General features: G+C 52.5%; 1 protein-coding gene across 1 annotated transcript; it reads right to left on the bottom strand.

Moving 5' to 3' along the window:
• Positions 1 to 5,179: 5,179 nt before the first annotated feature.
• LOC116913504 (potassium channel subfamily K member 16-like) lies at positions 5,180 to 12,732 on the bottom strand. Its single transcript, XM_032917706.1, has 5 exons — positions 12,322 to 12,732; positions 8,518 to 8,632; positions 7,913 to 8,079; positions 7,059 to 7,224; positions 5,180 to 6,812 (listed from the first exon to the last, which is right to left on the bottom strand). Exons 1-5 carry the CDS (start codon positions 12,532 to 12,534, stop codon positions 6,595 to 6,597), a joined length of 879 nt encoding a protein of 292 aa, XP_032773597.1. The 5' UTR covers positions 12,535 to 12,732; the 3' UTR covers positions 5,180 to 6,594.
• Positions 12,733 to 17,062: the final 4,330 nt, after the last annotated feature.

The following is a 17,062-nucleotide window of genomic DNA, read 5'->3' on the forward strand; positions in this document are numbered from 1 at the left end:
TAGACTTTGTTCCTCTAACCCTACCAACCCCCTCATTTTCCCCATCCCACCCCTCCTAATCCTGCACCCCATTTCCACCACAGTCCCTCCTTCTGGAAATCATTCATCCCGGTTCCCGATCACTCCCCTTACCTGCCAGCTGCCCCCCAGCCGGTGGGCACGTTTGTGCACCCCACGCTTCAGGAGGTGGCCCAGGTGGTTGAGATTCACGAAGTTGAGCAGAATCCCAAGCAGAGAAAAGAATACTCAGAAGACGTGGGCAGCCAAGGTCTGCGGGCTCAGGTTGAAGGGGACTCTTCCCCTGGCTCTGCACATGGCCATCCCCCTTTTTCCAAGGTTACAAATACGCCCCTTTCCCTGCCCATCCCACCCAGCTCCCAGGATTCCACTTCCGCTGTGGTAAGTGGGCAGCTCGAGTAATGACTGAGAGCTCTCTTCCCTCCCAGCTGCTTTTCTCGTGCCCTGTCCCCTGCAAGGCTGTGGGACTTTGATATTTTTGAGCCTGTTTCCTTGGACTTAAAATGGGCTGCTGACATTCACATGGCACAGCTGTGAAGAAGCCACAGTGGGGACATGCTGTAGATGGGAATGTGACTCCCTGAGCACACAGTGTGGGCAAGGACTGAGTGTACGAATTGATGGGTGATGGAAAGTGGCCCCATACTGGCACCTGTCCTGAGAACCTCCTGGAATCCCCATTGTCTCCTCTCACATTTTGTTTTATTTTATTTGCCTCAAAACAAGGTCTCTAAGTATAGCACAGTGGCTCGTGCCTTTAATCCCAGTGCCCAGGAGGCAGATGCAGGTCGATCTCTGTGAGTCCAAGGCCAGCCTGGTCTACATAGTGAGTTCCAGAACACTTAGAGCTACATAACCCTCTGTATCAAAAACAAAAACAAAGAAATTAGCCCAGGCAGGGAAGTGCCCACTTCACAAGCAAGATGACCTCAGCCAGCACTCACGTAAAAAGTGTGGTGTGGTGCTGTGTGCCTGTACTGGGGGGCCGGGCAGAGATAGGAAAATCGCTGGGGGTTCTCTAGTCAGTTTAGCCAGTTTGGTGAGTCCTGGGTCACAGTGAGAGACCCTGTCTCAACAAAACAAGGTGGATAGCTACACAGGAAAAATAAACAGAAATGCCCCCCCCACGTTAAATAAGTAAAAGAAATGGATAAATAGAGATGTAGAAACACCAGGATGGCCAGTTGGTCCTTCCAGGGTTTCTGGCAGGTCTATGGGGACAGAGGGAGCTTTCACACACACTTGTCTCAAAGATTGCCCATGCTCCCTGAAGTCGTCAGAGTCCCCTTCTAGAAGTAGTGGCTGGATTAAAGCCACACAGAGGACTTGGTACAGTGCAATTCACCTACTCACTCTTGGTTGAACAAAGAGAAGCTGGAATTGAATCATAGTTGGTGTGAGCCTGCCACCTGGTGGTAAGTCCAGGTCATGCAGGGAATGCCATGAGGAAGGGGGTTAGGGCCACTGACAGCATTATTTCCTGAGATTCAAAACTGCAGAAACCAGTGCTTTCTGCCCACACTGTTTTCACACAACAGTTTCTCAGGACCCTTTTCAGATGAGTCCCACCTCAGCTTGGCTCTGGATGAGAATGGGTCTGGAGAACAGTGACAGGGATGACAGGTGCTGGTGGACTAAGAGGGACCGTAGGAGGGGCTGAGTGGGATGACTAAAGCCCCATAGGGCAGCAGCTCCCCAAATTGAAAGTGTGCGCAGTCCCCCTTGTGCCTGGTGAAATGCAGAAACCAAGTCTACGGCCCTGAGGCAGGGGTGCTGCTTGTAGGAGGGTGGAGGTCGTGTTGTAGAACTGACTGCGTTATAGATGTTACACTCCGGATCCGTTTCTTCAGATGCCACCACCTCTCGGGGAGGCTCTGTTGACTCTCAGGGAGAAGTCACTTCCCCCACCCCACCAGACTGTCCCTACCCAGCCATTACCATAGTGGTGATGGTGGACACGGAAAAGAAGAAAGAGTCCACGAACTCCCAGCCCCCCATGTTGGTGGCATTTCCTAGGAGGCTGGTCCCATTGTCGTATGCTCAGATGATGTCCCAAGGAAGAAGTTGTAGTGACCAACAGGACCTTGGGAGGGGGGCTTGGCTCCTGCACCCCAAGACAGCCACACACCCACATCTATGTCCCTGCCTACACTTGTACTCTTGCAGTCTTCAGGTTATATCAGACTCTACAAAGTGAGAGACTTCCTTCTGGAGTGGGGAAGAGACACTCAAAGGACTTACTGTGAGGTCTCAAACTCGGGACCTATCAACACAACAAAGTGGCCACTGTCTGCCAGCCTCTCAGAATCACCAGCATCTGTTATGAAGATGTCCTTGGCTGCCATGCCCTGCCCCCATCCTAAACTCTCTTGGGCCCTTCCCCCAGCTTCTCTTCCCTGTATAACCCACCCATTTTGGTTGCCAACCTCTTGGTCTCTTGACGACTGCTCTTGGCTCCTATTTCCCTCTGCTTCCCCCTCCTCCCCTCCCCGGTCCCCTCCACTCCCCATGGTCCCCTCATCGCCCAGGTCAGTCTGGACTCTTCCAGATGCCTCTGTTTACGCTCCCCATCACATTTACCACAAACCTTCTCCTCAGTCTACCTGGGAGCCGCATGCACCCACCTTCGTGTTCTCATTCACTTACAAGGCTCTCAGGCTCTGACCGTTACAGGATTCACAGTGCCCCTCTTCCGTGTTGTATGCAAGGTAACGATTAGTTTGCGGAAAAGAAGGAACGCTTCGATGTGGCTGCCTGCACGTTGTGTGGTGAGTTCCACAGACACGGCTTCTGTGCAGTATTGCCCCTGCTGGGATGGGCTTTTCAGTAATGTGGCTGCCTTTGACTCCCCATGCTCCTGTTAATAACCCCAGCGAGCTCACTGGCTCGCCCAGATAGACCTGGTTGGGCAGTTCCTTTGGTAATTCGTTGGTGCCCTAGCTGGGTCAGGATGGGTTCTGGGCTACCTCTACTCCACTGCTGCCCAGTTCATTCCCAGCCTTGCAGGAAACAGTAGATTGGGGGTCACTGGAAGAACACAGAGACATGACCTCAGCCTTCAGTGGGACAGAGGACAGAATTAACTCTGACACAGGCCATCAAAGCCGTTTTAGACGCGAAGGCGGCTGTGTTGAGGTTGGTCAATTTCTACATGCCTCGGCTCCCTTATCTGTAACATATTAACAATGGTTGATCCTCTCGGCAGAGGTTAAATCCGTGGAGCATGGCTGGGAATTCTGGGAAACAATCACACGCATAGGTGTGCACAGAAGCAGCGTCTGGCCAGTCAGTGGCCTCCGCTCTTGGCTGTGCAGGCCTGCGTTCACACAAACCCTCTCTGAGCCTTGGCTCATCTCCAAATAGGGATGCTACCTGCTAGTGAGACTCCTGAGAAGGAAGCGGGGGCTTGAGCAAGGGAAGAGCTGCCACAGAAGTGTTTGCCGATTGTGGTGGCTGTGAGTAGACACAGCCCCCACCCTGCCTAGCTCCGGATCCTGCCCAATTGGTCTTCCCAAAAGTTCGGAAGTCTATCTCCACTGAGCTGACCTCCTGTCCCACCCCCAACAATTTCCTCTTCCATTCCGGTATCTGGCTTCAGCCTAGAGACTGGGGCACAGGACCGTGAAGATTCTTCACCCAGGCATGTGGCTCTACGCTCTGTCCTCTGCGCTCTGTGTGGATATTAATGCAAACACTGGCTTGCTCAGCTGCCTGGCCCTGTGTTCCTTGCAGACCATGAATGGAAGGAAAAGCCATCCATGGGAAGCCCTGCTAGGATGAACCACCTCCTGCCTCCCTACCCTTTAGCATCTATGCACCCTTGCCCACTCGTTTTATCCCGGTCCTCACTGCAGGTGGGATAGGATGTCCTCTAGAAAAAACTGGATCCTATGATCCAGCCAAGGTCCCCTCACTCTCAGCCCTTCTCTCTCCTTTGTCCCTGTTCAGGGCAAGCACAATTTGACTTTATTTTACCCACCCCTATTGGAGGAGCCCTTTCCCAAGTGCCAAAGATTCTGTTCAGGCCCTGGGTCCTGTTCCTCCTTAGAGTCAAGCCTCGCACCAAAGGTTCCTATTTGCCCCACCCCCACCATGTGTGCCCTCCAGAAAAGACTAGATGTCGCCTTCCATCCTCCCTCCACCCCGAACCCATAGGGCTGTCCTATACAGGGCTGCCACCAAATCAAATGCTATCTTGACTATCACGGCCGCCCTGTAGCTTGTGACCCAAGGAAGGGCATCTTCTGTATTTCTTATTTCCAAATTTAGGATGGCTGTATTCTTCTACAAGGCTAGCCGTGCCCTCTCAATTCCTTAAGGATGAAGACCCAACCATTGCTGTCCAGCCCAACCCATGGCCACCCACCTCCAACCACACAGCCCTGCTGTTCCCAGACCTGTGCCCTTCACCTCTCTGTTGGATAACAGCTCCCAGGATCCCGGGCCAGAGCATCCTTCATCCCTACCAAGTATCCTGTGAGCCCCTGCCCAATCCACTTTTTCCCCAGGTTGGCCCCTAACCGGGATCAGCGGGCCTAGCGCCAGGCCAACCAGACATGCATAGTTCTGTAGCCCCTCCCACCTGTCGCGCTGGAGGATGCAGCATGTGACCCTCCAGCGTCCAGAACATTCCAGCGCCCAGCAACAAGCCAGAAAGGAGAGTAGCAGGAGCCTGGTGCCTCGCGTGCCGCATGCTGCAGCCCGCAGCCCACTAAGGCGCCATGGGAGATCGCAGCCACAGGTAGCCTTGGTCACTGGAGTCTTGATGCGCTAACATGACTGGGGAGGCCAGAACTCGGGAGAACTATGTGGTACGGGAGCCAGGTTAGGCAGGAAGAGCCAGGAATGGCCCTTCTCTAAGCAAAACGCCTTTCTCTTTTTCCCTCTTCCGGAATACTGGAGGATGGGATGGCCCTGCCCACCCACAAGGATCCAATCCCTGGGACAACAACAACAAAAAAAACACTCCTAGAAGAGTGTGGCGTGGCCACCCCACATCAGAGGAAAGGAGAGGGCCTTTGGGCTGCAGCCACAGTCATGGGACAGAAGGGCCCAGAGACCTCATTCTCTCCCACCTTCCCCCCCCTCCGCCCCCCGCCCCCTCGCCCCCTCCGCCCCTCCCCCACGCTTCCACGCAGTAGGAGAGACTCCTGCAATCCACTGCAGAGAAGAAACAGCAGCCAAGTTTATTAACACCGGACTCCTGCCTAAGCTGAGGGGCCAGGGACGTCTTCCAAATGCTTGCTTGCGTCATCCTAGATCTCCCTACAGCCAGTGTACTAAAATAAATAAAATAGGGGCCAGGTGGGCATGGTTTGTCTGTGCTGACCGGGGTTGGGAGGTTAGCAGGCAAGAGAACGAGAGCGAACTTTCCTGGCTGCTTTGGAGGGAAGTCCCTGCATCTCCATGCACCTAGAACAGAAGCGGGGTCCAGCGTGTGTAGACGTGTTGGAGACATCTGAGTTGAATCTTTCCCTGGGTGGCAGTAAGACTTGGGGGCTGGGAACCCTCTGCCAATGTGGGTCCTTCCCTGGGACTCCCCTCAACCTCTGGGGCTCACGGTCCCACCCCACCCTTAATGCTAAAAAGAGGACACAGAACTTGGGAACCCCTCTGTCACTGGAGAGGGGAAGGAAGTCCAAACAAAAATTAGTTCCCAATCCCGTGAGTCTGGGCCAAACCGTCTCTCCCTTCTGGCCCAGTGTCGCAGTCTGGCAGAAGGACCAGGCTCAGATGAAGAGTGTTCCCAGGGGAGTCCATACCATTAAGGAGGGCACAGTCTATTTAGCTCTTGGGATCTGCTGCCCCCACCCTGCCCCCAGCTTCTCAGGGGGAGTAAAGAGGTCTAAGAGTGCTCTGAGGGTCAGGGAGGTCATGTTCAGGAAAGTGGTGGGACACCTGAAAAGGGTCCCCCGTGTTGTTCTAGGATCCCTCTCCACTTGTAAGCAAGGAGAGCTAGAGAACTGACCCGCAGGTTTCTTGTTCCTCAGCTGTGAGACTCCTGAGGACGGCTTCCTGGGGACACCTTTGGTGTGTGTGTGTCCAGCTCTCCTTCTCCAGCCACTGCCCTGAACTTTCATTCTCCCCAGGTTTATTCCCATCAAAGATGAGGTCGCTGCCTCGGGGGCTCCTTCAAGACTGACAACACAGCGAAGCCCAGACCACTACTGTCAAAGCCCTAGAACCAGGCACAGCGCCTGCTACCTAGTAAGGACCTGTTAAGAGCCTGCCATGTAGATCGTAAATGATACAACAATCAAGTCCACCTTTGCTTGCAGCCTAAGGGGTCCCGTGACTACGTTAAGATGGCAGTCATGACTCCGCCACGATCCATGTCGGGTTTAACTTCTCCTCCGCGTTCTCTTTGGGAAACAGGGCAACCTTGACATCTCCACCCACACAGACCTTTGATTTTGTCTCCTCGTCTCCCTTCAGTTACTCTGTAGGTTCATCTGTCTCCTTTTTCTCCCTGGAGAGTTGCTGGGTAGTGTGGGCGGGGGCTGGGGGGAGGTTAGGGTTAAGGGAAGGGCAGGGAACATCACGGGTTTGGGGAGGGCAGGTCAGGACACCTGGGTCTCATGCAGAGATGGGGATTTTCTGTGATCTGGGCTCAGAGTCCGGGGCTGCTCCGTCCTTAACGTCCAGGCCTCGGATAAGCTGCCAGAGCCGGGAGCACCTGTGCAGAAGCAGGGATCCCAAGCTGAGGACCACTGCCAGCCACGCCAGGCCCAGGAGGATCCATATAGCTGCCAAGCTCCGATACACCGCGATGTAGTGCTTGCTGGGGTCTGTGCCTGTCCGGGGAAGGGATGGCTTGTGTCAGAGGGCATTGCCACCCCCAGCTTCCATAGGGATGCCCCGTCCTCATACCAAGGACTACTAACGGAGGAATCGGTGATGGCTACTGGACCAGAGATTTCTGAGGAGGCCACCAAGAGTTCTAAGAGGCTGCAGAAGTAACCAACCTCACGCAGCTGGTACCTCCGTGTTCATCATCCCAGCGGGTGCCCACCGAGATAACCTGGTTATCCCATTCTCACCGACAACATAGTCTCCGAAGCCAATGGTGCTGAGGGTGATGAAGGCGAAGTAGAAGCCCTCACGGAAGCTCCAGCCCTCCACGTGGCTGAAGAACATGGGCGGGAAGATGAGAATGACCAGGGTCCCCAAGGTCAGGAACAGAGCCAGGCCCAGGACCTGCAGGAGCTGGGAGGAAAAGAGTCTGCCCTTGAGACGGCTTGGAAGGTTCTGGACGGATATGAGGGAGGTCTGGGGAAAGTTAGGTGTGGGCAGGGCAATGTCTAAGCTCCACCCCCACTCCATCCCTGCTGCAGACTTTTGGGTGGGACGGCACGCATGCGCATGGAACTTGTTCGTGCCAAGCTTTCCTAAGCCGGGGAATGTGTTAGTGGGTCAAGGAAGGAGTCAAAGACCCTTTTAAACTTGAGAATCACACTTGAGCAGGCTCCCTGGGTTTCTACTCAGGTCTGGGATTAGACGACTCTCACCCAACCAAACTGTTCCAGATCCCTCTGTGGGGCGTGCTGGGTATCCTGGAGACTGTTTTGGACCACATGAAAGAATGTTGAACCACCGTGGAGAGATAACGTAACGTTCAGATTCTCCACCAAAGGAGGATACAGCATAGAGCTGCCTAGCACCCAGAATCAGTACTCTCAGTCATACCCAGTGCCTGGCTCTCAGCCCCTTTACAGGTAGAATCCACAGTCAAGGTGCAGTAGAGCCTTTTCAGACCATGCCCTTCCCAGCCCGTATCACCTTCCACTTATTTCTCTCCCCATACCCGAATCTCAGGTGTCTATACCCAAGCCCATCTCCCATTTCTCAACTATCTGTCCTCAGGGCCTGGAGGGGAGGGAGGACGCTGCCTTACCTGGGAATGTCTGGGGTGGTCCTCCCACCTGTCCAGTGTGGTCAGATGGGCACGCAGCCCTGTGCCCAGATGGTTGAGGAAGACCACGTTGAGTGGGATTCCCATCAGGGCATAGAAGACACAGAAGACCTGCCCTGCCTCCGTGCTGGGTGCCAGGTTTCCATAACCTGCAGGGCAAGGGAATGTGCAGATTAGGGGGAGGGGGAACAGCTCGGGACCGGCTCCCACCCCCCACCCACCTGCTCTAGCAAAGGTTTGTCTCCATGACTTCTGTGGGAAGAGGAGAGTTCCCTGTTCCCGTGGACACTTACCCTGTTCTCGGATAGAACAATCTCTGCTTACAGAAAGCTCATCTCCAACGATGCTGCCTCTGTGAAGCCCTCCTAACTGCCACTCTCTGCCTCCGTGACAACAGCCATGATTCATGTCACTTCTATCTATGTCATTTCTGCCTTCCTTTTCTATGGGTCTCCCCTACCCACTTCCCGATCTGTGTCCTGTGTGGCACACAGGGATAGACCACATTCTGGTCCCCGTGATGGAATTTAGAGCGGATCCCAAGCTGAGTAGGGTCTAGGGAGGCCCCTCGCTCCTCTCCCCTTTACCTATGGTAGTGACCACTGTGCCTGCAAAGAAGAAACTGCTCCCGAAGTCCCAGTTGCTGGGGTTGGTGGAGTTGCCTTTGGGGTTCACACCTTTCACCCAGGCTTCCAGGATGACCTGTGGAGGTAGCATGGTCAGCAGGATCAGCGGTCACCGAGCTCTCGGGAGAATACGTTCCTGTCTCTTAGACAGCGGCACTCCCGTTTCACAGAGGTGGACATGAAGGCCGCCAAGTTCTGACTAAGACACTAAGTGGCTAGTGTTTGACTGAGGCAAGTCAGGATCTCTCTCTCTCTCTCTCTCTCTCTCTCTCTCTCTCTCTCTCTCACACACACACACACACACACACACACACACACACACACAGACAGAGACTGTAGGGGGATGTATAGGACGAGACAGTTATGTTAAATGCTTCTGGGAGAGTTTGCTGTGTCTAGGGCTGCCTTTCCATGGGTCAGGGAATGGGAAAGAGAGCGAGCTTTCCTGGACGTGGGATGGGTGTGCGGATGCTGGCAGCCTCGTTCTCTGGCACTCTCTAGTGAGTACAACCCATGCCTGCTGGAGAAATCCCATCAGAGTCCCACAAGTGTGCGTGCGTGTGTGTGTGTGTGTGTGTGTGTGTGTGTGTGTGTGTGTGCGGTGATTGTGTGCATGTGTGGTGTATTGATTGCATGTGCTACATAGTGCTGTAGGTTTCCTATAAGGGAGTGTGTGCGTGCATGTGTGTGTGTGTGTGTGTGTGTGTGCGTGCGCGCGCGTGTGTGTGCTTTGTGTCCATGTTTTGTGTTTCTAGAACAGAGGCCTTAACAGGCTCAAACTTGTGTCCTTAACCCCTCGTGGGGAATGGGCAGGGTTCCCTCCCCCACAAACTCCACCCTTCTCCCTTTAGCTGGGAACTGGTCTTAGGGTAATGGCAGCTCAGCCTTGGTGTCTGACGATGCCCCTAAGGCAGAGGGGCTGTTGGAAAGTATGGCTGCCCCTGCCTCTCTTTCCCGTGGGAATTGATGTTCACCAGCTGGGTGGAGGCCTCCTGGCCCTCACTTGGGCCGGAACTAACCTCTTACGATGAAGACTTTGGCCTCCTCTTTCCCACACACCCAGGGAGCTGGGCAGGCATTCCAGAGTATGTCCCTTCCCTGGAGACTTTCACCCTTGGGCACAGCATTTGCCCAGGACCCTGGCTGTCCTCCGTACATCTCTGAGCCTTCCAACCTGTGGAGAAGGGGTTCTGACTATTCTGATGGTCCTGAATGTGGTTGTGGCCTCAGGGAATCCAATAGCAACAGGGAAAGGGGCTGATGTACAAGCTTGCTTTCTCTTGGAGTCAGATTTGAACGCTACACTCAGCCCTGGGCGTGACTCAGTGTGTAAGTTCCCTGGGAACTGGACTCCTCCAAATCTTATTTCCAGGTTCTACTTACCCTGGGAGGGAAGGGTTTGTTCTGCAACTGGGGACTTTCAGGGGTGTGTCTGTTTCATCTTTCCCAGTGAGTCCTCAGACTAAGCCCTGGCCCCTTGGATGCAGTCAGACCTCATCCATCCTTGCCCCTTGACTACAGAGCTGGTTTAAGCCTTGCCACCTGTCTGCCCACTTCTCATTCCTGGCTCTACCACCAGCCCAGGGCAGGAGGAGGTTTTGGGGTGTTCCTGACTCAGGCTTACTTCTGAGATGTTGGGGGGTGGGGGCTGGAGATGAGAATCATCCCTGAGTAAATACTATCAGCATATAGAAAAACAGAACAGTCCCCTCGGTTCACATCTCCTCTCGTAGGCCTGTTGCTCTCAGTCCCAGGAGAAGTCTCGGGGCCTCAGCACCACCTGGTGAGCTCACCCAAACTGCCTGAGTCAGCAGGCCTGGGTGGACGCTGACGCGTGCTTTCCCGATGTGCTCTCAGGCACTGCCGCTGGTGAGGGAGGACCACAGGCTGCACCAAAAAAAATTCTCCCTTTCAGCAGCACCCTGCCCTCAGCAGGTGAGCTAGTTCACACAGTGAGGAATAGAGGGCTCCCCAGCGAGAAGCGTGGGTGTGGGTTCTGCCTCAGGCGATGACCGTGCAGCCTTGGTGACACCCTGCCTCTCTCACCAGCGAGCAACCGGGAGAAAGCACCTATGGGTGCTGAGTCATGATGGCCCAGAGCCCCATCCCCACCCATGAACTCACTGCGCCAACCGTGCTCTGCCTGTTGCTTGGCGCTCACTACCTGTCCCACCTGTCTGTCCATCTTCTCAGCGCCCCACCTTTGCCCAAAATACCTAGTTTTGCTTTGTTTCTGGAAGACAGGGAGGCAGGAGGAACCCAGGCAGGGAGTAAGACCAACTAGGGGTGTAGTCCCCGAGTCGTTCATCCACCCCACCCGGCAGTCGTCCACCAGCCCAGCTAACCTTTCTAACCTGTGTGCGTGTCCCCACCCCGGGGACATAAGCTGGGAGCCAGCCGATGGAGCAGCAGTCCTGGGAAGTGGGGGAGCATGAGAGAGGACAGATCTCGAGTGGTGGTGACTGACAGTTCACGTGTGCGGGCTGCAGTTGCGTGTTCTGTGTGGATGTATACGTGTCTATACGCATTTGCTGATGGGCAGAGTTGTGTATGAATTATGTTTGTGCAGGTGGCCAGGGCTCGACCGCAGGTGTCGTCCTCAGAGCCATCAGCCCTGTTTGGTTTTTTGCCTTGGGACAGGGTCCCTCACTAAACTAGAAGCTTGCCCTTGGGTTAGGCCAGTCTGGCCTAGCCTGTGAACTCTCGGGATCCACCAACAATGGAGACATCCCCGGCCCCACAACCCAGTGCTGGAGTCACAGACACTTGCAGCCATACCCAGAGTGACACACGGGGGCTGAGGATTCAAACTCAGGTCCCTGTGCTTATAAAGCATTCTTTCCTACTAAACCGTCTGCCTAGCTTTCTACTTATTTTTTTTTTCCTGAGACAGGTTCTCTTAGAGGTCTGAGGCTTGCCCATCTGCAAGGCTGGCTGGCCAGAGAACCCAAGGGTTCCAGTGCTGAGGTTGCAAGTCGCCGTGCCTGGCTTTCTTTCTTTTAATTACGTTTTAATTAGTACGTAGCACTGTGGGGGGTGTTTATGTGTGTGGGAACGCATGTGCCATGGTGCGCATGTTGAGACGAGAGGACAACTTCCAGGAGTTGATTCTCTCCTCTCTCGTGTGAGCTCCAGGAATTAAACTCCAGTCATCAGGTTCGGCTCGGTGCCAAGTGCCTTTACTCGCTGAGCCATCTTACCTGCCCACCCCTGGCTTTTTAACAGAGGGTCTGGGTCTAGAACTCGGGTCCTTATCTTTGTTTTGGCAGATACTTGACTGAGCCACATCCTCGAGCCCAGATATATTTTCCCTTCTCATCTTACGGATGAGGACATTTAGGTTAAGTGACTGGATCAAGGTCACATAAGAGACCTGAGGATCGGGGCTGGAGAGGTGGCTCAGCGGTTAAGAGCACTGACTGCTCTTCCAGAGGTCCCGAGTTCAAATCCCAGCAACCACATAGAGGCTTACAACCATCTGTAATGGGATCTGATGCCCTCTTCTGGTGTGTCTGACGACAGCTATAGTGTACTTATATAGAATAAATAAATCTTAGAGAGAGAGAGAGAGAGAGAGAGAGAGAGAGAGAGAGAGAGAGAGAGAGAGAGAGCTGAGGGACAGGGACCTGGACTAACTCTCTCCAGCCTCCAGCTTCCTCCACACTCTGCCTCCCAACAGGGAACCAACCTCTGGATGGTGGTTCCTCACCCGTCCCTCCATCCACCTCCCCACCTTTCCTGTCCCATCCTTTCATACTCCCTCACCTGTACGAACTGCTCCAGGGCCTGCTGGTCCAGGCAGGTGTAGTTCTCTAAGAAGCGCAGTTTTTCCAGCTGGAACTGGTCCCTGGACTGAGCCTCTGCCTGCTTCTCCAGCCGCTGGAAGATGGTGGCCCCAAGCAGCAGGTAGCAGATATAGGCCAGAAGTAGGGGCAATACTTGGCCACCCCAGCAGCTGCAGACCCCAGCACGGGGCATGATGTGGCCAGGACTCTGCAGCGGTTGTCAGGGTGGCTATGGGGAGAGTTGGAAGAGGTGAGAGCCCCTGCCACGCTGCCTGCCCTGTCCTCCACCGCACAGGTGTCTGCGGCACGGGAGTCTGTTTGAACAGTGCGGTGTGCAAACAGGCCTGCCATCCCCCACCCAGCCTTGTTTTTCCATGCAGGGCAGCAAATGCATGAGCCCCTCGGGGACACCTACGGGCTTCTCTTGAGCTCATCTTGGTCTTATCTTTGGCTTCCAAGTGAGGCTGAGTGTCTGGGAGAGAATCTGACCGGGAGCCCACTCTGCGGAGACTGAAGGGATCTCGATGAGATTCCTTACTTGGGAAGGCTCCCAGCTCCAACATAGGCTGGGAGGGAAGTCTCACACGGGTGTGGGTTGGCCGGGCTAACAGAAGGGAATGGGGAGGATTGACCTGCCCATCGGGGGAACCTGGGGCTGAGTAAACCGGAGTGAAGCAAATCAAAGCAAAGCAAACAGACGGATGACAGCCTTGCTTGGCAGCACCCTCAATTGCCGCGACCCTGGTTACTGCCGGCCATCACTTCTGTCAGTGGTTGGTCTTGCTTGAGACCTTGGGCAGATTGTCTGGGGGATGCTGAGATCGGGAGGTGGAAGTGTGGAGGAGACAGACATGAGGCCCTGGAGGATCCACAGTGCCTCAGTTGATCTTTGGTAGATGTGGCTACTTCGTTAGCATCGTAAAATAATTCACCTAACATACAGTGCACGTGGGCAGTTGCTGCTTTGCTTCCCTTCAGGCGTTAGCTTAGCCTTGAACAGCTGAGCCATCTCTCCAGACTCACCTACCTGTCTGTCTACCTGCCTGCCTGTCTGTCTTGTAGCCCTGGCTGGTATGTAGACCAGGCTGGCTTTAAATTCACTTAGATCCACTGTCTTCTGAGTGCCAGGATTAAAGGCATGTGACACCATGGCTAGCTATGCCGTTCTATTTATTTAAAAATATTTATTTAGCTTTATTTTGTGAATAAATTTATGTCATGCCTACATGTCTGTCTGTGTACCGTGTGCGGGCCAGAAGAGGGTGTCAGATCCCATGGGACGGGAGCTGCAGAAGGTTGTGAACTGCTATGTGGGTGCTGGGAATCGAACCTGAGTCCTCTGGAAGATCAGATGGTGTGTGTTCTTAATCACTGAGCCATCTCCTTGGGCTTCTTATTTATTTATTTTTTTAAATTTTTTTCTTTTCTTTTTTTTTCGGAGCTGGGGAACGAACCCAGGGCAAGCGCTCTACCACTGAGCTAAATCCCCAACCCCTAATATTTATTTTTATATGTGTGCATGTTTGTGGGTGTGGATGTACACCCTGGTGTGGGTGGGTACCCACAGAGTCCAAGAGGGTGTCAAATGCCCTGGATCCGGAATTATAGGCAGTGTGAGCTAACAAATGTGGGTGCTGAAGTTTTGACCACTGAAACACCTCTCCAGCACCCCCGTCTTTATTTTTCTTTTGATACAAGATCTCATCTTGCCCCAGATGACTTTAAACTTGGCATCTAGCCGAGACTGACCTTGAGCTGATGATCCTCTTGTTCTCCACCCCTTAGGGGATGGGATTACATGTGTGGACTCCATGCTCGGTTTATAGGAGGCTGGGGATCTAACCTGGGGATTGGCGAATGGTAGGCAAGCATTCTACCACCTGAGCTACATCCCCAGCCTGTATGTCTGGTGTCTGAGGCACCTGGACATCTTGTTTGTGAGGTGCCCGACTTGGATGCTGGGAACTACCCCTCAGGTCCTCTCGTCGAACAGGAAGAACTCTTAAGTGCTGAGCCATCTCCCCAGATATATCTATATTTATACGTAAATAAATCGTATTGCCTAAGACAAAACAGCTTGAAAAACAGAAACCTTCTGCTCAGTAGTTAAGAGCACTGGCTGCTCTTTCAGAGGACCTGGGTTTGGTTCCCAGCACTCACACATAGCAGCTCACCACCCTCTGTAACTCCAGTCCCAGGGGATCCAACACCTTTTTCTGGCCTCCTCAGGCGAAAGACCCATGTAGTGCACAGACGAATACCCTTAGGCAAAACACACATACACATAAAATTAAAAAAATAAGGGAAACACAACTATTAAAAAGAAAAAGAAACCCTCACATCCCTACATCTCTAAATGCCTGTTTATCTTCCCAGTGGTAGGTTCATGCTGGTTGGTATATGTAATTGTTTTAGTGACTTCATTTACTTCCATTAAATCTTTAAGTTGACTTCTAAAGTAATGGGTTTAATTATGGGAGTTTCATCTGTAGATGTCATCACACTTTGTTCTTACTCATCTCTCCCCGCTACTGCCCTCCCCCAGTGTTTTAGTTTCATTTCTGTTGCTGTAATAAAGTATCCCGACAGAAGGCAACTTATGAGCGAAGGGAGTCTACTTTACTTATTATTCCAGGTCTTGGGGGAGGGGGGTGCCAAGGCAGGAACTCAAGCAGCCAGTCGCCTCTATAGTCAAGAGCAGCAAGAGAATAAGCATGGATCATTGCTTGTTTGCTTTTCAACTACTCTGTTTCTCCACCCATACAGTTCAGGACTCCTGCCTAGGGAATGATGCTGCCCACAGTGGGCTGGGTCTTCCCCACACAAATTAACAACCAAGAGAGTCCCCAACAGACATGTCCCTCTAGAGAATTCCTCATGAAGACTCTCTTCCCAAGGAATACTAGATTGTGTCAAGTCGATGGTTAAAACAAACCACATGCACACCCATGCACATGTTCACTGCCCTTCTTAATCTGATACACAATCACCCTCTGTTTTTATGCCACAGGCAACCCATTACCCTTCTCCAGCCCTACTGTCTCAAGGCCAACTTTCTACTTCCATGTAGACGCACACACACACACACACACACACACACACACACACACACACACACAAATTTAGATTCTGCATATGAGAGAAAATGTGCAGTATTTGCCATTCCGAGTCTGGCTCCTTTTGGAGCATGATATAATAATCTCCTGTTCTGTGTATTTTTCCTACCAATGTCTTGATTTTCCTTTTTTTTAATGGACAAGCAGTATTCCGTGGTGTACAGATACTGCATCTGCCTTGTCTGTCTGTCTGCGGTGGATTCTGTGGTAGTACATTTCACTGAATTTGTTCTGTATGCTCATCCTGAAAGCCGTCGCCCCTGCCCCACATTGTAGTAATGAATTTTCTCATTGCTGAGAAAATGCCTTACGGAAGCGACGTAGGGAAGGAAGCATTTGTTTTAGTTCACAGTGTGGGGGTTTATCGTGTTCAGCGCGGCAGGAGGGGAGGCATGGCCGCAGGAGTGTGAGGCATCTCACCTTGCACTGGAGGTCAGGAAGCAGAGAGGATGAGCCTGTGTCGTCTTGCCTTCTCCTTTTAAACTCACTCTGGGATTCCAGCCATCAGGTGGACCTGCTCACATTTAGCAAGGATCTTCCCACCTCAACAAATTCAATCTAGAAACCTCCCCTTGCAGAGGTTTGTGACACACAAAGGGTTTTGTCTCTTAGACCCTGTCAAGCTGACAGTCAGCCCTGACCATCACACATGGTTTGTGCAATAGCCACAGAGTTGTAAGAACACTGTTGCCGATTATTGCTTCAAAGAGGGATTTTTTTTTCCTCATTAGCTTTTGCTCCTCCTTCAAGCAAGCCTGGTCCCTCAGCCTACAGGTATTTGTTTTCTGTCTATTAGATCTCCCTATTCTGGCAATTTCAGACAGAAGAAATGTGACAAAGATGAGCACCATGACCACTCTTTGGCATCTGGATGGCACCAGTTCCTGCCACTCTCTACCTTTCTCTCTTGGTGTTTCCTGGCTCTGATCCTGGCTCCATGGAAAGGCAGAGTGTCCATGAGAACATTTACATGGTCATGCCACGGGGTTTTGGCACCAGATGGCACATCTTTGGGTCAAGTAACTAAGCAGGCAAGATTCTGGACACCACAGGTATAGGCATCACCTAGAAGAAGCTCTGGTGTGCAGATGCTATAGCTATCCTGTCAGAACAAACAACCACCATTATTTTTATAATACAGCAGAGATGAGAGTATGCTGGTGTAGAAGAATGTGATGGCTTGAGTAAAAATGCCCCCATAGGCTCATATATTTAAATGGTTAGTCCCTAATCAGTGGAACTACTTGGGAAGGATTAATAGGTGTTGCCTTTTTAGAGAAGGCGTATCACTGGAGGTAGACTTTGAGACTTAAAAAAAAACAAAACAACAAAACCCAAACTAAAACAACAACAACAAAAATGTCGGGCCCGGTTAGCACTCTCTCTGCCTCATGCTTGTAGATCAAGATATAAGTCCTTAGAGCTGGAGAGTTGGCCTAGCAGTTAAGCACACTGGCTGCTCTTCCAGAGGTCCTGAGTTCAATTCCTCCCAGCAACCACTTGGTGGCTCATGACTACCTACAATGCAATCTGATGCCCTCTTCCGGCATGCAGGTGCATATGCAGATAAAGTATGTCTGCATATACAATAAGTAAAAATAAATC

Source organism: Rattus rattus, chromosome 12 (assembly GCF_011064425.1).
Source record: "Rattus rattus isolate New Zealand chromosome 12, Rrattus_CSIRO_v1, whole genome shotgun sequence".
NCBI classification, from domain to species: Eukaryota; Metazoa; Chordata; class Mammalia; order Rodentia; family Muridae; genus Rattus; species Rattus rattus.